General features: G+C 48.0%; 1 protein-coding gene across 1 annotated transcript in view; it reads right to left on the reverse strand.

The window, feature by feature from the left end:
* The window catches only part of ZFR (zinc finger RNA binding protein), a 501254-nt gene that overhangs the window by 213910 nt on the left and 259615 nt on the right, over positions 1 to 27729 (reverse strand). The window contains exons 10-13 of the mRNA XM_069233188.1: positions 21577 to 21608; positions 19531 to 19717; positions 17740 to 17945; positions 9496 to 9646 (exon numbers count right to left, since the gene is read on the reverse strand). Of these exons, the coding sequence (XP_069089289.1) occupies positions 9496 to 9646; positions 17740 to 17945; positions 19531 to 19717; positions 21577 to 21608 (576 nt within the window). The remainder of the gene's footprint in view (positions 1 to 9495; positions 9647 to 17739; positions 17946 to 19530; positions 19718 to 21576; positions 21609 to 27729) is intronic.

Below are 27729 nucleotides of genomic sequence, written 5' to 3' on the forward strand. Positions count from 1 at the left end.
CCGGAGGGGGCGGGCAACTCCACTAAGCTGGAGTGCCCTGCTGGGCTGTGACAAAGGGGTGAGCCTTTGAGGCTCACCGCCAGGTGTCACAGCTCCTGCCTGGGGGAGGTGTTAGCATCTCCACCCAGTGCAGGCTTTGTTACTGGCCTCAGAGTGACAAAGGCACTCTCCCCATGGGGCCAGCAACATGTCTCTAGTGTGGCAGGCTGCTGGAACCAGTCAGCCTACACAGCTAGTTGGTTAAGTTTCAGGGGGCACCTCTAAGGTGCCCTCTGTGGTGTATTTTACAATAAAATGTACACTGGCATCAGTGTGCATTTATTGTGCTGAGAAGTTTGATACCAAACTTCCCAGCTTTCAGTGTAGCCATTATGGTGCTGTGGAGTTCGTGTTTGACAGACTCCCAGACCATATACTCTTATGGCTACCCTGCACTTACAATGTCTAAGGTTTTGTTTAGACACTGTAGGGGTACCATGCTCATGCACTGGTACCCTCACCTATGGTATAGTGCACCCTGCCTTAGGGCTGTAAGGCCTGCTAGAGGGGTGTCTTACCTATACTGCATAGGCAGTGAGAGGCTGGCATGGCACCCTGAGGGGAGTGCCATGTCGACTTACTCATTTGGTTCTCACTAGCACACACAGGCTTGTAAGCAGTGTGTCTGTGCTGAGTGAGGGGTCTCTAGGGTGGCATAAGACATGCTGCAGCCCTTAGAGACCTTCCTTGGCATCAGGGCCCTTGGTACTAGAAGTACCAGTTACAAGGGACTTATCTGAATGCCAGGGTGTGCCAATTGTGGATACAATGGTACATTTTAGGTGAAGGAACACTGGTGCTGGGGCCTGGTTAGCAGGGTCCCAGCACACTTCTCAGTCAAGTCAGCATCAGTATCAGGCAAAAAGTGGGGGGTAACTGCAACAGGGAGCCATTTCTTTACAGGGGCCCATTGTTATTTTCTTTATTTTACAGAGTGACCTTAGCTCTTCATCTTAAGATGGAGGTAAGGTGTGGTGTCGAGTTCCACCACAGTCACATCTGTGCTAGACATTTTGCTTCTAAAAGTTGGAATACTTTTTAAGAATCTACAGCTGGTTCTAGAATCTAATTCAAACTTTTACAAACTTTTAAACTCTAAAAGAAATGCTAAACAGGATCTAACACAAGGCCCTAGCAGGTCTTTTAAGAATTTAGAAAACTTTTCAAATTGCAAAAATCAATTTCTAATGACAATTTTGGAATTTGTCGTGTGATCAGGTATTGGCTGAGTAGTCCAGCAAATGCAAAGTCTTGTACCCCACCGCTGATCCACCAATGTAGGAAGTTGGCTCTGTATGTGCTATTTCAAAGTAAGGAATAGCATGCACAGAGTCCAAGGGTTCCCCTTAGAGGTAAAATAGTGGTAAAAATAGATAATACTAATGCTCTATTTTGTGGTAGTGTGGTCGAGCAGTAGGCTTATCCAAGGAGTAGTGTTAAGCATTTGTTGTACATACACATAGACAATAAATGAGGTACACACACTCAGAGACAAATCCAGCCAATAGGTTTTTATATAGAAAAATATCTTTTCTTAGTTTATTTTAAGAACCACAGGTTCAAATTCTACATGTAATATCTCCTTCGAAATGTATTGCAGGTAAGTACTTTAGGAACTTCAAATCATCAAAATTGCATGTATACTTTTCAAGTTATTGACAAATAGCTGTTTTAAAAGTGGACACTTAGTGCAATTTTCACAGTTCCTGGGGGAGGTAAGTTTTTGTTAGTTTTACCAGGTAAGTAGGACACTTACAGGGTTCAGTTCTTGGTCCAAGGTAGCCCACCGTTGGGGGTTCAGAGCAACCCCAAAGTCACCACACCAGCAGCTCAGGGCCGGTCAGGTGCAGAGTTCAAAGTGGTGCCCAAAACACATAGGCTAGAATGGAGAGAAGGGGGTGCCCCGGTTCCGGTCTGCTTGCAGGTAAGTACCCGCGTCTTCGGAGGGCAGACCAGGGGGGTTTTGTAGGGCACCGGGGGGGACACAAGTCCACACAGAAATTTCACCCTCAGCAGCGCGGGGGCGGCCGGGTGCAGTGTAGAAACAAGCGTCGGGTTTGTAATGGAAGTCAATGGGAGATCTAGGGATCTCTTCAGCGCTGCAGGCAGGCAAGGGGGGGGTTCCTCGGGGAAACCTCCACTTGGGCAAGGGAGAGGGACTCCTGGGGGTCACTTCTCCAGTGAAAGTCCGGTCCTTCAGGTCCTGGGGGCTGCGGGTGCAGGGTCTCTCCCAGGCGTCGGGACTTTAGGTTCAAAGAGTCGCGGTCAGGGGAAGCCTCGGGATTCCCTCTGCAGGCGGCGCTGTGGGGGCTCAGGGGGGACAGGCTTTGGTACTCACAGTATCAGAGTAGTCCTGGGGTCCCTCCTGAGGTGTCGGGTCTCCACCAGCCGAGTCGGGGTCGCCGGGTGCAGTGGTGCAAGTCTCACGCTTCTTGCGGGGAGCTTGCAGGGTTCTTTCAAGGCTGCTGGAAACAAAGTTGCAGCCTTTCTTGGAGCAGGTCCGCTGTCCTCGGGAGTTTCTTGTCTTTTCGAAGTAGGGGCAGTCCTCAGAGGATGTCGAGGTCGCTGGTCCCTTTGGAAGGCGTCGCTGGAGCAGGATCTTTGGAAGGCAGGAGACAGGCCGGTGAGTTTCTGGAGCCAAGGCAGTTGTTGTCTTCTGGTCTTCCTCTGCAGGGGTTTTCAGCTAGGCAGTCCTTCTTGTAGTTGCAGGAATCTAATTTTCTAGGGTTCAGGGTAGCCCTTAAATACTAAATTTAAGGGCGTGTTTAGGTCTGGGGGGTTAGTAGCCAATGGCTACTAGCCCTGAGGGTGGGTACACCCTCTTTGTGCCTCCTCCCAAGGGGAGGGGGTCACAATCCTAACCCTATTGGGGGAATCCTCCATCTGCAAGATGGAGGATTTCTAAAAGTTAGAGTCACTTCAGCTCAGGACACCTTAGGGGCTGTCCTGACTGGCCAGTGACTCCTCCTTGTTGCTTTCTTTGTTCCCTCCAGCCTTGCCGCCAAAAGTGGGGGCCGTGGCCGGAGGGGGCGGGCAACTCCACTAAGCTGGAGTGCCCTGCTGGGCTGTGACAAAGGGGTGAGCCTTTGAGGCTCACCGCCAGGTGTTACAGCTCCTGCCTGGGGGAGGTGTTAGCATCTCCACCCAGTGCAGGCTTTGTTACTGGCCTCAGAGTGACAAAGGCACTCTCCCCATGGGGCCAGCAACATGTCTCTAGTGTGGCAGGCTGCTGGAACCAGTCAGCCTACACAGATAGTCGGATAGGTTTCAGGGGGCACCTCTAAGGTGCCCTCTGTGGTGTATTTTACAATAAAATGTACACTGGCATCAGTGTGCATTTATTGTGCTGAGAAGTTTGATACCAAACTTCCCAGTTTTCAGTGTAGCCATTATGGTGCTGTGGAGTTCGTGTTTGACAGACTCCCAGACCATATACTCTTATGGCTACCCTGCACTTACAATGTCTAAGGTTTTGTTTAGACACTGTAGGGGTACCATGCTCATGCACTGGTACCCTCACCTATGGTATAGTGCACCCTGCCTTAGGGCTGTAAGGCCTGCTAGAGGGGTGTCTTACCTATACTGCATGGGCAGTGAGAGGCTGGCATGGCACCCTGAGGGGAGTGCCATGTCGACTTACTCGTTTTGTTCTCACTAGCACACACAAGCTGGTAAGCAGTGTGTCTGTGCTGAGTGAGAGGTCTCCAGGGTGGCATAAGACATGCTGCAGCCCTTAGAGACCTTCCTTGGCATCAGGGCCCTTGGTACTAGAAGTACCAGTTACAAGGGACTTATCTGGATGCCAGGGTCTGCCAATTGTGGATACAAAAGGACAGGTTAGGGAAAGAACACTGGTGCTGGGGCCTGGTTAGCAGGCCTCAGCACACTTTCAATTGTAAACATAGCATCAGCAAAGGCAAAAAGTCAGGGGGCAACCATGCCAAGGAGGCATTTCCTTACACCTGGTTAGCAGGCCTCAGCACACTTTCAATTGTAAACATAGCATCAGCAAAGGCAAAAAGTCAGGGGGCAACCATGCCAAGGAGGCATTTCCTTACACAGACCAAATGTTGGTCTGTATAGGGGTATTTACTGTGGCATTTAGGACAGAATCGGAACGGGGTCCGTTCCATCAGTGTCAATGTTGCACGCGGTCGGGCCGACCAGGCCCCGACGGGGGATCGAAATTACCCTGAAGGGCTACCGGAGCTCTTCAATATTCGGTGTGGACTCTAATCTAACCCGATACCGAACGAAACAATACCGACGTAGTTTTCCGAAGTTATGACTATCTTTCCGTCCCGAAACACAGAGCGAAAAGGAACACGTCCGAACCCGATGGCGGAAAAAAAACAATCTAAGATGGAGTCGACGCCCATGCGCAATGGAAACAAAGGAGGAGGAGTCCCTCGGTCTCGTGACTCGAAAAGACTTCTTCGAAGAAAAACAACTTGTAACACTCCGACCCAACACCAGACGGCGGACTATGCACAGCATGTGTATCTGTAGCTACACATGCCACCGATCATCTATTTCCTAGTTTAATCCTGGTAAGTCTCAGCGGATCCAGTCATCCAAGTGCTTTGACGTGTGTTGGTGGCCTTCACAACTCTCTCACCACCTTTCTCAGGACAATCAGAGTCTCCCAAAAATACTAAAACACATCCACAACTGTAATTAACATACATCACATAACATCCTGATTGCGTATATTCATATCCAAGGTTGAGTTCCTCACTTCTCTTCTCGCAGTAGAATAGTCTTTCATAGTGTAAAGTAACAATCAAATGTGGTTCGAGAAATAAGGTAACAAAGTAGATTTTTGATACATAAACATTGGCCTGGTGTTAGTTATTGAGTGTGTGCCTCATTACTTGACTGTGTGTGTACAACAAATGCTTAACACTACTCTCTGATAAGCATAATTGCTCGACCACGCTACCACAAAAGAGAGCATAAGTGTTATCTTCTTTAGCCTCTGGGGGTCCACTGGACTTTTGGCACACTATACCTTACTTCAGTACAGTATATACAGAGCCAACTTCCTACAATACATACATGTGAAACTTTGGGCTCCAAGAGGAGAGCTGGTCTTCAAAGAATAATTTCAGCAGAGGCCCTCTTCGAGGCAGTATGGATTACCAAGAGATCGGAGTGATATGCTACTGCCCTTTGAATGACCTGAAGAATGGCTGTGGTATTATCACGCGTGGAAAGACAAACTGGGTAGCAGTACAAGTCCTGAGTGGAGGGGCAAGGTTGAGGTGAATGGGAGGGTAAAAGGGAGATTTTGGGGTGTTTTGCCATTATAATCTTCCTAGATGTCATCAGTGGGTGTCTAGGTCTAAGGGCTAGTTGTATGGGTCGCTGGGGTTATAAAGGCTGCCTTTGTCTGAAAAGGTATGTGGGTGGCAGATGAAGGCAAAGGAGGAGGTGTTCATTAGAGTGGTGGAGGTGGAGTTTGTCTCAGAGGTGGGGTAGGAGGAACAGGAAAAAATTAAGAGCGTATCCATACGTTTTCCAAGTGCCCACTTAGAGGGGCCTCTGAGGAGGGTTCTAATTGAAAAGCAATCTTCTATAGCATCTAAGTGTAGGAAGTTGGCTCTGTATGTGCTATTTCAAAGTAAGGAATAGCATGCACAGAGTCCAAGGGTTCCCCTTAGAGGTAAAATAGTGGTAAAAATAGATAATACTAATGCTCTATTTTGTGGTAGTGTGGTCGAGCAGTAGGCTTATCCAAGGAGTAGTGTTAAGCATTTGTTGTACATACACATAGACAATAAATGAGGTACACACACTCAGAGACAAATCCAGCCAATAGGTTTTTATATAGAAAAATATCTTTTCTTAGTTTATTTTAAGAACCACAGGTTCAAATTCTACATGTAATATCTCATTCGAAAGGTATTGCAGGTAAGTACTTTAGGAACTTCAAATCATCAAAATTGCATGTATACTTTTCAAGTTATTCACAAATAGCTGTTTTAAAAGTGGACACTTAGTGCAATTTTCACAGTTCCTAGGGGAGGTAAGTATTTGTTAGTTTTACCAGGTAAGTAAGACACTTACAGGGTTCAGTTCTTGGTCCAAGGTAGCCCACCGTTGGGGGTTCAGAGCAACCCCAAAGTCACCACACCAGCAGCTCAGGGCCGGTCAGGTGCAGAGTTCAAAGTGGTGCCCAAAACACATAGGCTAGAATGGAGAGAAGGGGGTGCCCCGGTTCCGGTCTGCTTGCAGGTACGTACCCGCGTCTTCGGAGGGCAGACCAGGGGGGTTTTGTAGGGCACCGGGGGGGGACACAAGTCCACACAGAAATTTCACCCTCAGCAGCGCGGGGGCGGCCGGGTGCGGTGTAGAAACAAGCGTCGGGTTCGCAATGTTAGTCTATGAGAGATCTCGGGATCTCTTCAGCGCTGCAGGCAGGCAAGGGGGGGGTTCCTCGGGGAAACCTCCACTTGGGCAAGGGAGAGGGACTCCTGGGGGTCACTCCTCCAGTGAAAGTCCGGTCCTTCAGGTCCTGGGGGCTGCGGGTGCAGGGTCTCTCCCAGGTGTCGGGACTTAGGTTTCAGAGAGTCGCGGTCAGGGGAAGCCTCGGGATTCCCTCTGCAGGCGGCGCTGTGGGGGCTCAGGGGGGACAGGTTTTGGTACTCACAGTATCAGAGTAGTCCTGGAGTCCCTCCTGAGGTGTCGGATCTCCACCAGCCGAGTCGGGGTCGCCGGGTGCAGTGTTGCAAGTCTCACGCTTCTTGCGGGGAGCTTGCAGGGTTCTTTAAAGCTGCTGGAAACAAAGTTGCAGCTTTTCTTGGAGCAGGTCCGCTGTCCTCGGGAGTTTCTTGTCTTTTCGAAGCAGGGGCAGTCCTCAGAGGATGTCGAGGTCGCTGGTCCCTTCGGAAGGCGTCGCTGGAGCAGGATCTTTGGAAGGCAGGAGACAGGCCGGTGAGTTTCTGGAGCCAAGGCAGTTGTCGTCTTCTGGTCTTCCGCTGCAGGGGTTTTCAGCTGGGCAGTCCTTCTTGTAGTTGCAGGAATCTAATTTTCTAGGGTTCAGGGTAGCCCTTAAATACTAAATTTAAGGGCGTGTTTAGGTCTGGGGGGTTAGTAGCCAATGGCCACTAGCCCTGAGGGTGGGTACACCCTCTTTGTGCCTCCTCCCAAGGGGAGGGGGTCACAATCCTAACCCTATTGGGGGAATCCTCCATCTGCAAGATGGAGGATTTCTAAAAGTTAGAGTCACTTCAGCTCAGGACACCTTAGGGGCTGTCCTGACTGGCCAGTGACTCCTCCTTGTTTTTCTCATTATTTTCTCCGGCCTTGCCGCCAAAAGTGGGGCCTGGCCGGAGGGGGCGGGCAACTCCACTAGCTGGAGTGTCCTGCTGGTTTGGCACAAAGGAGGTGAGCCTTTGAGGCTCACCGCCAGGTGTGACAATTCCTGCCTGGGGGAGGTGTTAGCATCTCCACCCAGTGCAGGCTTTGTTACTGGCCTCAGAGTGACAAAGGCACTCTCCCCATGGGGCCAGCAACATGTCTCGGTTTGTGGCAGGCTGCTAAAACTAGTCAGCCTACACAGATAGTCGGTTAAGTTTCAGGGGGCACCTCTAAGGTGCCCTCTGGGGTGTATTTTACAATAAAATGTACACTGGCATCAGTGTGCATTTATTGTGCTGAGAAGTTTGATACCAAACTTCCCAGTTTTCAGTGTAGCCATTATGGTGCTGTGGAGTTCGTGTTTGACAGACTCCCAGACCATATACTCTTATGGCTACCCTGCACTTACAATGTCTAAGGTTTTGTTTAGACACTGTAGGGGTACCATGCTCATGCACTGGTACCCTCACCTATGGTATAGTGCACCCTGCCTTAGGGCTGTAAGGCCTGCTAGAGGGGTGTCTTACCTATACTGCATAGGCAGTGAGAGGCTGGCATGGCACCCTGAGGGGAGTGCCATGTCGACTTACTTGTTTTGTCCTCACTAGCACACACAAGCTGGTAAGCAGTGTGTCTGTGCTGAGTGAGAGGTCTCCAGGGTGGCATAAGACATGCTGCAGCCCTTAGAGACCTTCCTTGGCATCAGGGCCCTTGGTACTAGAAGTACCAGTTACAAGGGACTTATCTGGATGCCAGGGTCTGCCAATTGTGGATACAAAAGTACAGGTTAGGGAAAGAACACTGGTGCTGGGGCCTGGTTAGCAGGCCTCAGCACACTTTCAATTGTAAACATAGCATCAGCAAAGGCAAAAAGTCAGGGGGCAACCATGCCAAGGAGGCATTTCCTTACACTAAGTGTTTGCTCTCACAGGGTTGCGAGATTAGGAGGGTGTTGAAGAAGGGTTTTTGCCTGGGTCTTCTGGTTGATACGACAGAGAAATGCTTCTGCCTACCTCTGAGCTCTTCCTATAGTCTTTGTATACCTCAGATTTCTTGGATACGGCTGTTAACAGTTTTTGTTGTCGATCAGGCCTTTGACATGGACAGGTTCTCCAGCACTAGTTTAGATGGTGCCTTAGGGTACCAGCACAGATGCTAGATACCACTGATGGGGGTAGACATCAACACATCTGGGAAGAAATTTGATAGACTGAAGCCTTCGGTCAGTGCCAACTGGAGGCAGATGGAGGGGGCAGTCTTTTGTGTCAGAGTTCAGGTGTCGATGCTTGACTCACTTGGCACTATGTCCTACCACGGCATGCAATGTTTTATGTGACCCTGGCTTGGTGGTGTGGGTCTCCGAGTCAGGTGTTATACATACGACGCTGGAAGGGGTCTTAATTGGAGGGGCAGTGTACTTCACAGCCAGCTCAACCACCTTTTCTTCCTCAAGCTCCGATGTGCTTGCAGAAACGGTCTCTGTACTGGGCTGGGATACCAGAATTCTGCATGGTCCAGGTTCCTCACTTTCTTCAGAACTTCAGAAGTCTTCTCCAAAGATTACCAGTGTTTTAGATGATGTGTTCAAATGTGCCCAGCACCTTTCCCTTCCCTTCAGTACCTTAGGGTCATTTTCAACCAGAAGGTGAGGCAGTGCTCACAGGAGGCATTGGTGTGGGTTGGAGAAAGGCACAGGTTGTAGACATCATGATGGTCCGACCAAAGGTAGTTTGAGTGGCAATGAGGGCAATGTTTAAAAGATGTCTGTTATATCATCCCCTTCCTGCCTGCATTCCCTGGAGTCAGAGGACACCCATACCCTCGAAGGCGTGGGGAGACATACAGTCAGTGTCTGGGGCACATAGTGTTGGTCGTCGATCCTCCAAAGATGTCTGGTGACTAAGTGTGGTGGAACGTCGGAGTCTACATGGAGGCTCATGGTAGAACTCTGATAACTCAAGGTAATAAAGTAATGTTAGGCCTAGCGACCCAAATGGATCCAATTGGAGAAACTTACTTTATATACATGTTTACGTACAACATTCAAACCTTTAAAGTACTTTACATTTCTACTAAATATTTAAATTCACTCACTGCAAGGTGCTTGGGCAGGCAATCTGCTATACGAGTTAGTAGGTCTTTGGTCGGTTTTTCCGAACACAGTAGAACCAAGTTGACATTTCTGTCTCCACGGAGAAGCAATCCTTTTGCAAGGACTCCAACTCTTAAAACTCCTTTTAGGGCTCTGTAAAAAAATGAATAATCAGAATAAAGAAAATAAGCAAGTGGACTAACAACACATTAAATTAGCACTATGAAGGTCATCAAGGCAGACAGCCATGTGAAACCTTACATGCCTAATGAGCTATCATGGTATGGATTTCACATAAAGCCTTCCTTTTGGCACCTGACAGAGTAGCAAAGAATAGCAGCCAAGAGTTACTCCGTAATTAAGATACATTTCATCTGTTGTGTTGCACTTATACTGAGTCAGTGTTTCACTTAATATGACTAAAAGTACTTTTAATTATAAGAAAGTAAATTAAAAATTATCAGAAGCAAAGAAAACCAGAAGGCAACGGGGTCTTAAGGCAGTGGACTCACTATCAGTGCTAGAAATTTGCATAACATTGACCTTTCTGGCCAATGTTCACCACCTTGATGATGCAAAGAGTTGGATAAGTTGGGAAGCTACCAGACCCTGTCTGCAACAATAAGAGTATACACCCATTTTGGCATGGTTAGCCCACACTTTTTGCCTGGTATTTATTGTTATTTCGACTGAAAGTGCACTGGAGCCCTGCTAACCAGGTCCCCAGTGCCAGAGCTCTGTACCAAAAATGCAGTTCCACACAACTGGCACACTCTTTAGCACCCTCTTTAAAAGCCTAGTAAATGGTACCCTTGGTGCCTAGGGTACTAAGGAAGGTCCCAGAGGTCTGAAGCACCAGTTGTGCCACCCCCAGGGACCCTTAACCACATCAACCCAGTGCTGCCATTACAGACTGTGTGTGTTGGTGCAGGTAAAATTAAAAACACTACCTGTCACACACCCGTGTGCCAGGTGCTCTACCACTGCATGTTCCAGGTGTAAGTCACTTCTAAGGCAGCGTGCATCTGGAAACGTGAGGAATATATCTATGATCAGATATGTTCCTTGTATGAAAGGAACCACTTTCTGGGCATGGTTACCCCTATTTTCTGCCTGTTGTCAGTGTGTATGACTGTGCTCACTGAGATCCTGCTAACAAGGACCCCAGTGATTATGCTTTCTCCTCTCCTATCACAGCCCCTCTCAGCCTAGAGTGCAGGGTGCAGGTACCTGTGAGTGAGGGCACCCTGCACTAGCAGAGGTGCCCCCACATACTCCAGATCAATTTTCCTGGACTTTGTAAGTGCAGGAAAGCCATTCTACGTGTGTACTGGACATAGGTCACAACCTATGTCCAGCTACATAACAGTAACTCCAAGCCTGGGCATGTTTGGTATCAAACATGTCGGAATCATACCCCAATACTGTTGCAAGTTTTAAAAGTATGATTCCATGCACTCGGGGGGCTCCTTAGAGGACCCCCAGCATTGCCACCACCGTCTCACAGGGTTTTCCGAGCACCCTGCTGCTGCCACCCTCAGACAGGTTCCTGCCTCCCGGCTGTTTGATCTGATCAAGCCCAGGAAGGCAGAACAAAGATTTCCTTTGGGAGAGGGAGGTAACACCCTCTTCCATTGGAAATAGGAATGACTGTCTTGAGACAGGTAGCCTCCCCAAGCCACTGGTTTACTTTGGAGGGCACATTTGGTCCCCTCCGTGCATAAACCAGTCAACACCGGTTCAGGGACCCCCAATCTCTGCTCTGGCGCAAAACTGGACAATGGAAAGGGGAGTGACCACTCCCGTCCACCACTACCCAACGGGTGGTTCCCAGAGCTCCTTTAGAGGGTCCCTGGGTTAGGCCATCTTGTTTCTAAGGTGGGCAGGGGACACTGGGAGCATCTGAGTGGCCAGGCAGGTAACGTCAGAGCTCACTCCGGATAGGTGCTTACCTGGTTAGGTGACCAATTTCCCCTTTCAGGGCTATTTAGGGCCTCTCTCTTGGGTGGGTCCTCAGATTCGGCTTGCAAGATTACAGCAGGACTCCTCTGCAACCTTCACTTTGACTTCTGGTCTCCGGAAATACGACTACAACTCTTCAGCCTGTACAAGAAGAAGGAATCTCCCTTGAAGTGAAGGAGCCAATTCTCTGCAACCGCAGGCACCTACAACAAGCGACAACCGGCTGCGTGGATCCCCTCACCTGCTGAGCTGTGTGGATCCTGCATGACAAGTGGTGGTCCATAGTAGTACTCTTGGTCCTCTCTGCCAGCTGTCCAAGTTTGGTGGAAGTAAGCCTTTGCCTCCCCGAGCAGGACCCCTGAGCGCCACATCTCTTGCAGCTGTCAAGGCTTGTTTGCATCTCCTCAAAGGGATCTTCAGGCGATGTGTAGCTACAGCACCCAGCACCCAGCACTCCATCCTGCAAAGCACAGCCTTCTCTGTGATTCTCCTGTGACATGGGATCTTCTTTTGTAGTGCTGCGTGGGCTTCTTTTGTGACCCCTGTGGGTGCTGTCTCTACAACGCTGAGGGTCTCTCCCCACTCCTCCCCCCCAGTTCAGTCATCCTGGGCCTTGCTGGTCCCCGGCAGCACCCTTTTTCCAGTAACCATGAACTTGACTTTGCCAAGGATTGTTGGTGGAAATCCTGCACCGACACCTGTCTGCAATCTTCCTTCCGGTGTGGGACATCTTCTGCATCCATCAGGAACTCTTCTCCGGCTCCAGGGCTGAAGTACTGACCTGTTCCTCATTACCATCGACCAACTCCTGCATCCACAGCTGAGTGGGTATTAACTCCTACTCCCCCTGGACTCCACTGTGACTCTTGGACGTGGTCCCCCTCTCTCCAAAGGTTTTCTTTCTTCGGGAATCCACTGCTGTTTTTCTTGCAGTCTTCTCTGGGTATCTTCTTTTTCTCCTTTTGGGTGGTTTAGTGAGAATCCAGTGTTTTACTCCTGCATTCCTGGTTTCTGGGGGGTACTGTGTTACTTACCTTTGTGGTTCTCTAGTACTCCCAGCTCCCCGATACACATTTTACTTACCTGGGTGGGGGTACCTTGTTCGCATTCCATTTTTTTTGTATATGGTTTGCGCTCCCCCTAGGGTCACTATTGGTTACTACTGTTTGCACTATTTTCTAACCTTTTCTATGTCTATTTAAAATACATGTGCTGGACACTGGTCAGTACTAGTTTCCCACCTACATGATGGCTTCTCTGAAACCACGGATGTTTGGTATCAAGCATCTCAGATTAATAAACCCCACCTTAGAGGTGTCCCCTGAAAACCTACCAACTACTAATGTGTTGATTGACTGGTCCTGACCAGTTCAGCCACCTTAGCCACGTTTCTCAAAAGGTGGGAGCCAGCACTCTCTGGGCCAAAAGACAAAAGCCTGCACTGGGCAGGGGGTGTTAGCACCTCACCCAGGCAATGCAGACATTCAAGGGCAGGGAGCCCCAAAGGCCTAGCCGCCTTTGTAATGCAACCCAGGTCTCTCCAAATGGCGGAGATGACCGCCCCTCGCACCCCTGGCCTGTCACCACTTTTGGCGGCATAACAAGTGAAAAAATTAAACAAGTGGAAACATTAGGCAGATTAGGTGTGCACACTTTATGCCAGACCCAACTCTAAGGTAGACGAGCTGAAGTGGACACCACCATTTAAATTCCTCCATCTTTGCTTAGAAGGAATTAAGCCACTAGGGATAGGAGTATGCCCACTTCTCAATGGAAGTGGTCATAGAAAGGGTGTAGTCAACCTAAAGGTGGGCAACTCATTGGCTGACATCTGGCACTCCCTGTAGCACCCTTAATTGATTATTTAGGTGGCAACCCTGAACCCCAGAACTCCGATTCTGACGACGTAAGAAGAAAAAGGACAAAGAAGAGACGTACCAGCAGAAGAGGAGAAGCAGCAGCTGACCTGGTACCAACTTCAACAGCCTGTCTATTCCTCAACAGACTCTGCACCAAAAGACACCTCGTCCCGCAGCTGAACCTCCAGGAGCCTGGGTGGACTGCCTGCCTTAAAAAAATACTCAAGTCTCCCCGTGAGCAGCTGACCTGCTCTCCAACCAACTCTAAAGAAAGGAGTCTGGAGCATCTCTGGTGCCAGCAAGGTCCCCCAGCTGTCCAGAATCCAAGTCAATCATGGGTTCACCCCTCCTGGACTCCCTGAAGCCGCCTGCAGCCTCTGCACAGAGGCCACCTCCCCCCCCTCCTGCAGATATTACAGTGAGAGAACCTGACACCTAAAGCAACCACTACACCCGCCGCCGGCCCGAGTTGAAGTGGATCCCTGGTGTCAATGACATCCCCCGGCTCCCTTGAGCTCAAGCCTTCTTTTTAGTGCACCATATAGAGAGCCAGCTTCTTACATTATGAATGTGGATGTAGTCTCTTATCTGAATAATCCATCTGTGGTGTTTAAGGAAGCTCCTCAATAAAGAGGCATCCCTACAAGGTCAAAACCTATACCCTTAAAAATGGCTATTTACAATAGTGCACCCTGCCTTAGGGCTGTAAGGCCTGCAAGAGGGGTGACTTACCTATGCCATAGGCAGTGTGAGGTTGGCATGGCACCCTGAGGGGAGTGCCATGTCGACTTACTCGTTTTGTCCTCACCAGCACACACAAGCTGGCAAGCAGTGTGTCTGTGCTGAGTGAGGGGTCCCCAGGGTGGCATAAGACATGCTGCATCCCTTAGAGACCTTCCCTGGCATCAGGGCCCTTGGTACCAGTTACAAGGGACTTACCTGGATGCCAGGGTGTGCCAATTGTGAAAACAAAAGTACATGTTAGGCAAAGAACACTGGTGCTGGGGCCTGGTTAGCAGGCCTCAGCACACTTTCAAATGAAAACTTAGCATCAGCAAACGCAAAAAGTCAGGGGGTAACCATGCCAAGGAGGCATTTCCTTACACTGGGGAATACTCAAAAGGCAGCGTTAGAAGTTTATCAGAAATGAAGTCTGTAAGGAAATGCCTCCTTGGCATGGTTGCCCCCTGACTTTTTGCCTTTGCTGATGCTATGTTTACAATTGAAAGTGTGCTGAGGCCTGCTAACCAGGCCCCAGCACCAGTGTTCTTTCCCTAACCTGTACTTTTGTATCCACAATTGGCAGACCCTGGCATCCAGATAAGTCCCTTGTAACTGGTACTTCTAGTACCAAGGGCCCTGATGCCAAGGAAGGTCTCTAAGGGCTGCAGCATGTCTTATGCCACCCTGGAGACCTCTCACTCAGCACAGACACACTGCTTGCCAGCTTGTGTGGGCTGGTGAGAACAAAACGAGTAAGTCGACATGGCACTCCCCTCAGGGTGCCATGCCAGCCTCTCACTGCCTATGCAGTATATGTAAGACACCCCTCTAGCAGGCCTTACAGCCCTAAGGCAGGGTGCACTATACCATAGGTGAGGGTACCAGTGCATGAGCATGGTACCCCTACAGTGTCTAAACAAAACCTTAGACATTGTAAGTGCAGGGTAGCCATAAGAGTATATGGTCTGGGAGTCTGTCAAACACGAACTCCACAGCACCATAATGGCTACACTGAAAACTGGGAAGTTTGGTATCAAACTTCTCAGCACAATAAATGCACACTGATGCCAGTGTACATTATATTGCAAAATACACCCCAGAGGGCACCTTAGAGGTGCCCCCTGAAACTTAACCGACTGTCTGTGTAGGCTGACTAGTTCCAGCAGCCTGCCACACCAGAGACATGTTGCTGGCCCCATGGGGAGAGTGCCTTTGTCACTCTGAGGCCAGTAACAAAGCCTGCACTGGGTGGAGATGCGAACACCTCCCCCAGGCAGGAACTGTGACACCTGGCGGTGAGCCTCAAAGGCTCACCCCTTTGTCACAGCCCAGCAGGGCACTCCAGCTTAGTGGAGTTGCCCGCCCCCTCCGGCCACGGCCCCCACTTTTGGCGGCAAGGCTGGAGGGAACAAAGAAAGCAACAAGGAGGAGTCACTGGCCAGTCAGGACAGCCCCTAAGGTGTCCTGAGCTGAGGTGACTCTGACTTTTAGAAATCCTCCATCTTGCAGATGGAGGATTCCCCCAATAGGGTTAGGATTGTGACCCCCTCCCCTTGGGAGGAGGCACAAAGAGGGTGTACCCACCCTCAGGGCTAGTAGCAATTGGCTACTAACCCCCCAGACCTAAACACGCCCTTAAATTTAGTATTTAAGGGCTACCCTGAACCCTAGAAAATTAGATTCCTGCAACAACAAGAAGAAGGACTGCCTAGCTGAAAACCCCTGCAGAGGAAGACCAGAAGACAACAACTGCCTTGGCTCCAGAAACTCACCGGCCTGTCTCCTGCCTTCCAAAGAACTCTGCTCCAGCGACGCCTTCCAAAGGGACCAGCGACCTCTGAATCCTCCGAGGACTGATCTGCTTCGACGACGACATGAAACTCCCGAGGACAGCGGACCTGCTCCAAAAAGACTGCAACTTTGTTTCAAGAAGCAGCTTTAAAGAACCCTGCAACTCCCCGCAAGAAGCGTGAGACTTGCAACACTGCACCCGGCGACCCCGACTCGGCTGGTGGAGAACCAACACCTCAGGGAGGACCCCCGGACTACTCTACGACTGTGAGTACCAAAACCTGTCCCCCCTGAGCCCCCACAGCGCCGCCTGCAGAGGGAATCCCGAGGCTTCCCCTGACCGCGACTCTCTGAAACCTAAGTCCCGACGCCTGGAAAAGACCCTGCACCCGCAGCCCCCAGGACCTGAAGGACCGGACTTTCACTGGAGAAGTGACCCCCAGGAGTCCCTCTCCCTTGCCCAAGTGGAGGTTTCCCCGAGGAAGCCCCCCCTTTGCCTGCCTGCAGCGCTGAAGAGATCCGTTGATCTCTCATAGACTAACATTGCAAACCCGACGCTTGTTTCTACACTGCACCCGGCCGCCCCCGCGCTGCTGAGGGTGAAATTTCTGTGTGGGCTTGTGTCCCCCCCGGTGCCCTACAAAACCCCCCTGGTCTGCCCTCCGAAGACGCGGGTACTTACCTGCAAGCAGACCGGAACCGGGGCACCCCCTTCTCTCCATTCTAGCCTATGCGTTTTGGGCACCACTTTGAACTCTGCACCTGACCGGCCCTGAGCTGCTGGTGTGGTGACTTTGGGGTTGCTCTGAACCCCCAACGGTGGGCTACCTTGGACCAAGAACTGAACCCTGTAAGTGTCTTACTTACCTGGTAAAACTAACAAAAACTTACCTCCCCCAGGAACTGTGAAAATTGCACTAAGTGTCCACTTTTTAAGTAGCTATTTGTCAATAACTTGAAAAGTATACATGCAATTGAAATGATTCAAAGTTCCTAATGTACTTACCTGCAATACCTTTCAAACAAGATATTACATGTTAAATTTGAACCTGTGGTTCTTAAAATAAACTAAGAAAAGATATTTTTCTATAACAAAACCTATTGGCTGGATTTGTCTCCGAGTGTGTGTACCTCATTTATTGTCTATGTGTATGTACAACAAATGCTTAACACTACTCCTTGGATAAGCCTACTGCTCGACCACACTACCACAAAATAGAGCATTAGTATTATCTATTTTTTACCACTATTTTACCTCTAAGGGGAACCCTTGGACTCTGTGCATGCTATTCCTTACTTTGAAATAGCACATACAGAGCCAACTTCCTACAAAGTCCAATAGCCTCAGGTATGAAAGACTGCAGGATACAAATACAGGGAAAGAAGGTAGCCAGATCCCCCCCCCCCCCAAAACAGAGCTAGAGATGTAAAAGGTATATGCCCAAGACTGTAAAGGAAAATGCAACCATCTGCCTCATGTAGCCTTGGGAGAGAGGGCAGAAGCCCTTCTGATCAGAAGGGACACTTTATATGACCCCTAGCATCAAGGTCCTCTTCACATGCTCTCAAAAGGTAATTAATAAAAGAGGACCTGCAGAATTGTCAGGTTCACTGTAGGAAAACACAGTGTCGAGCAAGGAGGAAAGAGACAGTTTTCCCAACCACATAGACGACATCATTCCAACAACCAATTTTACTGTTTAGTGTTTAGCCAGTACTGTGCTGCTTAGGAATTAAGATTTGTACTGCAGAAACTTAACTGGCTGCCAACAGAGGATAGTTATAGCTTTCAAAAGGTTAAAAAAAATATGTCTAGTGCGTAAATACTCAAGGCAAAATACTCTAATTATGACAGAGCAGAGAACAAATGTGAAGCAAACCATTTGTGGGAAAAATAATTTACAGACCAACCTGTCTTTGATGAGATCTTTCTTCTCGTCACTCTCCTTGATTTTGGTTTTCTCTTGCTCAGTCATGGAATCTGAGACAAGTTTCAGAGCACGCTCAGTAATTGAAACAATTTTTTGAACTGCTTGAAGTTCATCTTCTGTGGGATAGATGGCAGCATGTTTTGTCATTACATAGCGGTCATCAGATGAATCGGGACGGCGGAGAGGCTACAAAAATAAAAGTACAACTTAGCCAATCTTGGCAGAAAAAGAAATGGCAATGCTATTTCTGTAGATAAGAATAAAAAAAAAAAAAGTTGTCTTCAAAACTCTGAAAATTCTAATAAATAAATTATTTTAGAATTAGTCACGTAAAAGCAGGTGACAGTAGGTGCAAAAGGTAATTTTAGACTAAACCATATAAAAATTATGTTTGCATTTGTTTTATTTTGGTTACTTGTGCACAGCACAACAAAAAAGTGACAATTCAATTGTATCAACAATGCCTTAGCATCCTTTGCCTTAACTATACACCATACCATAACACCACTGTTTACTGTATCCTACTTATCAACCTTTCCTTAATCCTTGCCCAACTGATTAACCCTAACTATCTCCCCTTAGCCATGGTGACTTAAATATAGGGTAATGTAATAGAGCTAAATGAAGGTTGACTAAGTTACGGGGGTGCACAAAAAAAGGATTGATATTGCCTGAACCAATCTTTATCTATGAATATATCAATGGCAGAAATCCTTCCAGCATTTCTTTTCACTTGCTCACCTATACCATTAAAGAAGGTGATCAACCATGTACAAAACAATCGTAGCCCAGCAACACAGGCACAGTTCAGCCACAATGAAAAGCATATCCCTTCTACAACATAGTACAAGTAACCTCAATTGCATTTAGTCTCAGCAACGTAGTCTAGGCCACAAAACACTCCTTGGAAACAAAGGCACACCGATTTGAATACCGTTTCCATCCTTCGATACGGTCATAAAACAGATAAACAATGCAGGAATTAACACTAGCTAAAGTCATATTCCGTCACTAATGAGCAATGACTCAGGCATTCAAATCAATCACTTTTTTGTGTGTTTTACGTGGACCAGCCCCAACAAAAAGTGAGCCTCAAACCACTACACCAGATCCAGGGGGACGAAACAGATATTTGTGATAAATACGTTTCAAAAGGGACGTTATTGTTGAATTGTGAACTTACACTGACTGCAGAAAAGGGTTTACAGAAAGCTGTGAAAGGTGCTGTGATGTTATGGCTCTACGAAATGTGTTCCATTCCCTTTCTGTGATCAAGAATGATGTCAATTGTGAAGAGCAAGTAAAAGAAAAAAAGGAAAAAAAGGACTTTACATCATAGGAATTTGTGTAGATAAAGGTTGATTCAGGTCCTACCAATACATTTTTAGTGTGCAATTCTGTTACTTAATACACCGTCGCATACCCCATCATCACACTTCCCTACCATTAGGAGAAAATGACTAATAATTTATTTATATATTAGGTTTAAGCAATTAGGCAATGCTGAAGGATAAGGCTAGGGTAAGCAGTGCGGTAATGTCAATTTTGAAACCTAGGTTTTGTTCTCCATGACAAAAGAAAACTAAACTGTGCCTAAGAAGGATGGACCACGTCAGTAGAGCTTCAACCAAGAAAACTTGGTCACCTGTTAACGTTTAAAATCAATTTTTATTAAAGGATATGCAATGACTAAAGAAGCGCTTAAGATCTTATACAACCAGATGATAAATGGGACCCCCAGATGCATTTCCCAGAAAAACAAAAAACTCACTGCTGGTCCTTGTGGTTGAGGGGGTATTCCAGGTCTAACACCCAGCAGACCTGGGGGACCCGGAGGACCATGATGGAATCCGTCAGGCATTCTGCGTCGATCATCCCAATGATGCTGCTCCTCCTCCATACGCCTCCAGTACATGTCCTCTTCATAGCGCCTGAAAATTTGCAAACTCAGATCATCTCTGTGACAATATAAACATAATTCAAAAGTATTTTCTAAACTGCTCTAGTTTGACCTTCAGAAAGGAGAGATACTTAACTGTAATCCTAGTTTCCGAATACAGGTTTACTCAGTATGCAAGTGCCCCTTTTTTTTTTTTTTTAAATGGTCACCCTCACGTTTTGCCTGGTATTTGATGCAATTTTGACAAAGTGCACTGGGTTCCTGCTAACCAGGTCCCCAGTGCCAGATCTCATTTCCTAAAACTGCAATTGTTACCCAATTGGCAATACTTTTGGCATCTGTCCCTAGCAGTGGTACCCCTGGTACCTAGCGCATGGGTACCAAAGAGGGTCTCTCAAGGGCTGGAGAATGTATTGTACCACCCTCAGGGACCTCTCACCTAGCACATGCATACTGCTGTTGCAGGCTGCATACCTGGGTGCAGCTAAAAGTGAAAACACAACATGGCACACAGCCTGTTGGCCATGTTCAGTAACACTGCGTGCAATATATGCAAGTTACCCCTACAGCATGCCTTACAGCGGTAAGGCAGAGTGTACTATATTACATGTGAGGGCATATCTGCACGAGCAGATATCCCCCTGATATGTCTTTGTTGGTTCTTAGACAGTGAATGAACAAAGAAGTCATTTTAAGTACATGTGCTGGACACTGGTCAATACGACTTCCCCAGCTACATGATGGCTTCACTGAAAATAAGGATGTTTGGTATCAAACATCTGCTATTGATAAACTCTTACTGATGCCAGTGATGGATTTATTAATACATGCACCCAGAGGGCACCTTAGAGGTGCCCCCAGAAAAACCTAGCACTTACCTGTGTGCTGGCTGGCTGACTAGTTCTAACTAGACTGCCACCACCAGACATTTCTCACCCCCAAGGGTGAGAGCCTTTGCTCTAGGGCGGACTGGAACAAAGCCTGGTCTGGCCAGTTGTGTCACAGTGGTTCTGCGCCAGACGTCGGCACCAGAATTGCAGTCACTGTACCTATATAAGTGCCTTCCAGGTGCACCAAAGTCAGTTTCTTTTCATGACTTTCCATGCCAGAAGCGCAGAGCAATGAAGAACACTGACCATGTGTGTGTCAAAACTAGGGCCTTGAAAGGGGTCATCCCTATCCCTAGCAATCCGTTTGCAGAGCGGCGAGGAAGGGTGAGTCGGTAAGGACTCTGAAGCTAAATGTAGTCTCTACCAGATAAGGAGTTACTACAAGTAACTAACTTGCTCATCTGACAGAGACTTCTAGGTGCAGATTCCTTACCTCTGAATAGATACCCAAGCAATACCATCCCTGGGGGTGGGTAAACAAACCAATTTCAAACCAGCAAGTTCTGCAGGATCGAACAAGCTAAGTGCCCATCCCTACGGACCTGACAGTCCAGGCAGTAATGTTTGGTAAACGTGTGTAGAGATGCCCACGCTGCAGCCTAGCAGATGTCCAGGACAGGAACTCTGTGTGCTAATGCAGTGGTCGCAGCTTTAGACTCCGATTCTGCACCATCTGACCTTTCTTTGCCCTCACATACCCCACAAAGAGCTGGTTGTTGTAGGAAGCTCAGTCTCTATATTATGTCAAAATGAGATATACTGTTCAAAGAGTCCAGGGGATCCCTTACTAGCGGACAGGGGCTTGATCTAGCAATCCCAAGGTGCTGCAGCCAAAGGCTTATTAGAGAGGAGTGTTCAACAAAAACCATGGGCAGACAGTCAATATATAACACGAGACTCAAGAAGGCGATGCACACCAATTTACAAAAATAACAAGTATCTTTATATATGTTTAGGCACCAGAATCAATAGGATAAGGTAAGTATGTTTTGCAATAGTAATTATCACAGGTTTGAAAAGTCGATACTTAGTGCAATTTTCTGAAGCTGCAATGTTACCCTATGGGAAAGAAGACATATGCGGCAAACAGATATTTCACAGCAACTTACAGGACCAATCATCTGGACTAAAATAAGCAGTGGCTAGCCTCTAGGAGTTGGAGTATTTTGAAATAGTGTTTTAAACACTGCCTGTCCAACGCTTGCTTGCCGGCAAGATAACATTCACACAGTAGTGTTTAGTAAATGTCTGTGGTGTAGACCTTGTGGCTGCTTTACATATATCTGCCATTGGTATATTTCCTAAGAATGCAATTAAAGCTCCTTTCTTTCTAGTGGAATGTGCTTTAGGAGTTACTAGTAACAGTATTTTAGCTTTAAGATAGAAAGCTTGAATGCACTTTACTATCTATCTGGCTAATCCTTGTTTTGAAATATGATGAGGCTGTTGAAATGCCACAAAGAGTTGCTTAGAGATTCTGAAATGTTTTGTACTATCTATATAGTATGTGAGAGCTCTTAACATCAAAGGTATGAAGAGCTCTTTCAGCAACTGAATCTGGCTGTGGAAAGAAGACTGGCAATTCCACTGACTAATATTAAACAGTGAAACCACTTTAGGTAGGAATTTTGGCTTTGTCCTAAGGACTATTTTGTTCTTGTGAATTTGAAAGAAAGGTTCTTCTAAAGTGAATGCTTAAATTTCACTAACTAAAGAAGTGATTGCTACTAAAAAGGCAACCTTCCATGATAAAAACCGAAGAGGGCAAGACTGCAAGGGTTCAAATGGTGGGCCCCTGGCTACTGTCCTTGAGGGTGGCTACACCCTCTGTGTCTCCTCCCTGGGGGGAGGGAGGCACATCCCTAATCATATTGGGGGAAATCCTCCAAACTCAAGATGGAGGATTTCTCAAGGCAGGGGTCACCACAGCTCAGGACACCTTAGGGGCTGATCTGACTGGTGGGTGACTCCTCCTTGCTTTTCTCATTATCTCCTCCACCCTTGCCGCCAAAAGTGAGGGCAGTGGCTGGAGGGGCGAGCATCTGCACTAGCTGGGATGCCCTGGGGCGCTGTAACAAAAGGGGTGAGCCTTTGAGGCTCACCGCTGGGTGTAACAGTTCCTGCAGGGGGAGGTGAGAAGCACCTCCGCCCAGTACAGGCTTTGTTCTTTGCCACAGAGTGACAAAGGCACTCTCCCTATGTGGCCAGCAACATGTCTGGTGTGTGGCAGGCTGGCAGAAACTGGTCAGCCTACACTAGAAGTCGGATTGGTATTCAGGGGGCCTCTGTAAGATGCCCTCTGGGTGTATGTTACAATAAATTGCACACTGGCATCAGTGTGCATTTATTGTGCTGAGAAGTTTGATACCAAACTTCCTAGTTTTCAGTGTAGCCATTATGGAACTGTGGAGTTCGTGTTAGACAAACTCCCAGACCATATACTCTTATGGCTACCCTGCACTTACAATGTCTAAGGTTTTGCTTAGACACTGTAGGGGCATAGAGCTCATGCACATATGCCCTCACCTGTGGTATAGTGCACCCTGCCGTAGGGCAGTGAGGCCTGCTAGAGGGGTGACTTACCTATGCCACAGGCAGTGTGAGGTTGGCATGGCACTCTGAAGGGAGAGCCATGTCGACTTAGTCTTTTTCTCCCCACCAGCACACACAAGCTGTGAGGCAGTGTGCATGTGCTGAGTGAGGGGTCCCCAGGGTGGCATAAGACATGCTGCAGCCCTTAGAGACCTTCCCTAGCATCAGGGCCCTTGTACCAGGGTTACCAGTTACAAGGGACTTATCCGAGTGCCAGAGTTGTGTCAATTGTGGAAACAAAGGTACAGTTTGGGGGAAAGAACACTGGTGCTGAGGCCTGGTTAGCAGGGTCCCAGCACACTTTCACTCAAAACTTAGCATCAGCAAAGGCAAAAAGTTAGGGGGTAACCATGCCAAGGAGTACCAAGATCTAACGGAGCAAGAGGAAACACGTCCGAACCCTACGGCGGAAATAAACAGTCTAACAAAGGATTCTATGCCCATGCGCACTATTGAGAACCTTCTACTAAGAAAAACAACTCGTAAAACCCAGAGCCCAACACTAGATGGCGAACTTATGCATAGCATGTCTAGCTACAGCTACACATGCCATTGAACATACCACAGCAGTAATTAGGAATTTTCACAAGAAACAACAAGTATTGGTAGGAAATAGTGAAAAATAGTTAGGGCCTTATGGGAGGACCAACCCATATACTTATAATAGTAGAATGCAAAGTGAAGTCCCCTACCCAAGGATATGGAGTTGTTAGGGGGAAGCTGGAAGAAGAAGGGACTCCAAGAGGTGAGAACCTAAGTGACCCCCCCTCCACCCAACCCACTCCAGTGACCAGGAGAGCAGAGTTAAGTACCTGGTCTTCCCAAGGACTAACAAGGGGACTTAGAAAATGGATTAGGCATGAACAGGACCAGACCAGAAGAACCTAATGGTGGATTCTTGAAGAGGACCTGCAAAAGAAGGGGACACAGTCCAGTCCACGATGGAGTGTCAAGTGGGGGCAGGAGCCACTACCAGCACTTTTGTGGATGAAGATCCGGGTCCACGGAGTAAGAAGACCAGTTGTGGAGTCCAGGAGGTGCAGAGGAGCCCTTGGAGTGGTGCAGATGGTGTACTACGTCGGTTTTTAGGTCGCAGACAATCAGTGGCTTAGGACAGCCACCAACAAGCCTTGCTAAATGCAATAGGAGCAAAATAAGATGCAGTCAGCACACTAGAAGAAGAGCTCCACGTCGCTGGAGCAGCAGAGGAGATTGTGCTTGGCAGGAATAAGTGCTGGGAGCTGGGGCTACTCGGAGCCTGGAGATCCTTTGGAGCAGGCGACAACAAGCCTTGGTAGCTGCAAGAGTCGCAGTGCACAGGGGTACTGTCCAGCAAGGTAGATAGCTGGCAGAAAGGACCAAGGGGACCACTCCAGACCAGCACCTGTGATGCAGGATCCACGCAGTTCCAGCGGAGAGCAGATCCACACAGCCGGATGTCATTGCTGGAGGTGCCTGCAGATGCAGGGGAGTGACTCCTTCACTCCAAGGGAGATTCCTTCTTACTTCTTGGTGCAGGCTGAAGTCTCATCGACCCCAGAGGATGCACAGCCGGGGAAATGTGGCAGTTGCTGGAAGGAGCTGGAGAAACAATGTTGCAAACAAAGCGGTCGCTGGAGTTGCAGGCTGGTCGGTTCCTGAAGAGTCCAGTCGCGGTTCCAGTGGCCAGAAGTCAAAGCAAATGATGCAGAGGAGTCCTGGTGGAGTCTTGCAGGTCGAATCTTGGGACCCACCCGCAAGGGAGTCCCTAAATAGCCATAAAAGGGGGACTGGTCACCTAGTAAGATGACCACCTATCAGGGGGGATCTGGGCTGTCACCTGCCTTACCTGGCCACTCAGATGCTTCCAAGGGCCTCTGCACTTCTTGGTTTCAAGACGGCAGAATCAACTGGCCAACTGGAGGAGCTCTGGGCACCACCCTCAGGGTGGTAATAGACAGGGGAGTGGTCACGCCCCGTTCCTTTGTCCAGTTTTGCGTCAGAGCAGGGACCAGTGCAAACCGGTTGATGCAAAAAGGGCTCTAAATGTGCCTTTCAAACAAACTGGTGGCTTGAGGAGGCTACCATTCCAAAGCATTATAATGAAAATGTCACTTACCCAGTGTACATCTGTTCGTGGCATCAGTCGCAGTAGATTCGCATGTTTTGCAATAGCTCGCCATCTGGTGTTGGGCCGGAGTGTTACAAGTTGTTTTTCTTCGAAGAAGTCTTTCGAGTCACAGGACCGAGTGACTCTTCCTTTTGTCTCCATTGCGCATGGGCGTCGACTCCATCTTCGATTGTTTTTCCCCGCAGAGGGTGAGGTAGGAGTTGAATTGTAGTAATAGTGCCCATGCAATGGAGTGACTAAGTATGCACCTATTTAAGGTTGAGATGATACATATATAAATAGTTGAAGGTAACTTCCAAACTGCTACAGGCTCCCGGGGAGGCGGGTGGGCACATGCGAATCTACTGCGACTGATGCCACGAACAGATGTACACTGGGTAAGTGACATTTTCAGTTCGATGGCATCTGTCGCTGTAGATACGCATGTTTTGCATAGACTAGTAAGCAGTTATCTCCCCAAAAGCGGTGGATCAGCCTGTAGGAGTGGAAGTAGTCTGAAATAATGTTCTTAATACGGCTTGACCTACTGTGGCTTGTTGTGCGGATAACACGTCTACACAGTAGTGCTTGGTGAATGTGTGAGGCGTGGACCATGTGGCTGCCTTACATATTTCTTGCATTGGGATGTTTCCTAGAAAGGCCATGGTAGCACCTTTCTTTCTGGTTGAGTGTGCCCTTGGTGTAATGGGCAGCTGTCGTTTAGCTTTAAGGTAGCAGATTTGGATGCATTTAACTATCCATCTGGCTATACCTTGTTTTGATATTGGGTTTCCTGCATGAGGTTTTTGAAATGCAATAAATAGTTGTTTAGTCTTTCTGATGTTTTTTGTTCTGTCAATGTAATACATCAATGCTCTTTTGACATCTAATGTATGTAGTGCCTGTAAGGAAATGCCTCCTTGGCATGGTTGCCCCCTGACTTTTTGCCTTTGCTGATGCTATGTTTACAATTGAAAGTGTGCTGAGGCCTGCTAACCAGGCCCCAGCACCAGTGTTCTTTCCCTAACCTGTACTTTTGTATCCACAATTGGCAGACCCTGGCATCCAGATAAGTCCCTTGTAACTGGTACTTCTAGTACCAAGGGCCCTGATGCCAAGGAAGGTCTCTAAGGGCTGCAGCATGTCTTATGCCACCCTGGAGACCTCTCACTCAGCACAGACACACTGCTTGCCAGCTTGTGTGTGCTAGTGAGAACAAAACGAGTAAGTCGACATGGCACTCCCCTCAGGGTGCCATGCCAGCCTCTCACTGCCTATGCAAGTATAGGTCAGTCACCCCTCTAGCAGGCCTTACAGCCCTAAGGCAGGGTGCACTATACCATAGGTGAGGGTACCAGTGCATGAGCATGGTACCCCTACAGTGTATAAACAAAACCTTAGACATTGTAAGTGCAGGGTAGCCATAAGAGTATATGGTCTGGGAGTTTGTCAAACACGAACTCCACAGCACCATAGAAGCGAGAGGTAAGTTTGGCGGTCTATTAACACCAGATCTAGAAGGTGACCCTGTGCTTGTGACCATTGTGATGCTAGGCACTGTTGTAAGGGCCTCATGTGCAGTCTTGCGTTTGGGACAATGGCTATGCATGAAGACATCATGCCTAGGAGTTGTAGTACCATCTTTGCTTGTATCCTTTGTGTTGGATACATGCGTTGTATGATGGTGTTGAAATTTTGAATTCTTTGGGGACTTGGAGTGGCTACTCCTTTTGATGCATCTATTATGGCTCCCAGGTATTGTTGTACCTTGCGCGGCAGAATTTTGGATTTTGTGAAATTGACGGTGAACCCTAGTTTGAAGAGGGTTTGTATGATATGATTTGTGTGATTTGAGCACTCTTAACAAATGGGCCTTGATTAGCCAGTCGGCTAGATATGGGAACACATGTATTTGCTGCCTTCTTATGTGTGCAGCAACTACCGCTAGACATTTGGTAAAGACTCTTGGTGCGGTTGTTAATCCGAAAGGCAGTACCTTGAATTGGTAATGTATTCCCTTGAATACAAACCTTAGGTATTTCCTGTGCGATGGGTGTATTGGTATATGGAAATAAGCATCCTTGAGGTCTAAAGTTGCCATGTAGTCGTGTAGTTTTAGCAATGGCAATACTTCTTGTAGTGTGACCATGTGAAAGTGGTCTGATTTGATTAAAGTGTTCACTACTCTGAGGTCTAGGATTGGTCTCAGCGCTTTGCCCTTCTTTGGTATCAGAAAGTACAGTTAGTAAACTCCTGTGTTTATTTGTGTGTTTGGCACTAATTCGATTGCATTCTTTTGCAATAGTGCCTGCACTTCTATCTCCAGGAGACTGGAATGGTGTGTTGTCCAATTTTGTGCTTTTGGTGGTATGTTTGGAGGGAATTGTAGAAATTCTATGCAATAACCATGTTGGATAATTGCTAGAACCCAAGTGTCTGTAGTGATTTCCTCCCATGCTTTGTAATAATGACTTATTCTTCCCCCCACTGGTGTTGTGT

Source organism: Pleurodeles waltl, chromosome 1_1 (assembly GCF_031143425.1).
Source record: "Pleurodeles waltl isolate 20211129_DDA chromosome 1_1, aPleWal1.hap1.20221129, whole genome shotgun sequence".
Classification (NCBI taxonomy): domain Eukaryota; kingdom Metazoa; phylum Chordata; class Amphibia; order Caudata; family Salamandridae; genus Pleurodeles; species Pleurodeles waltl.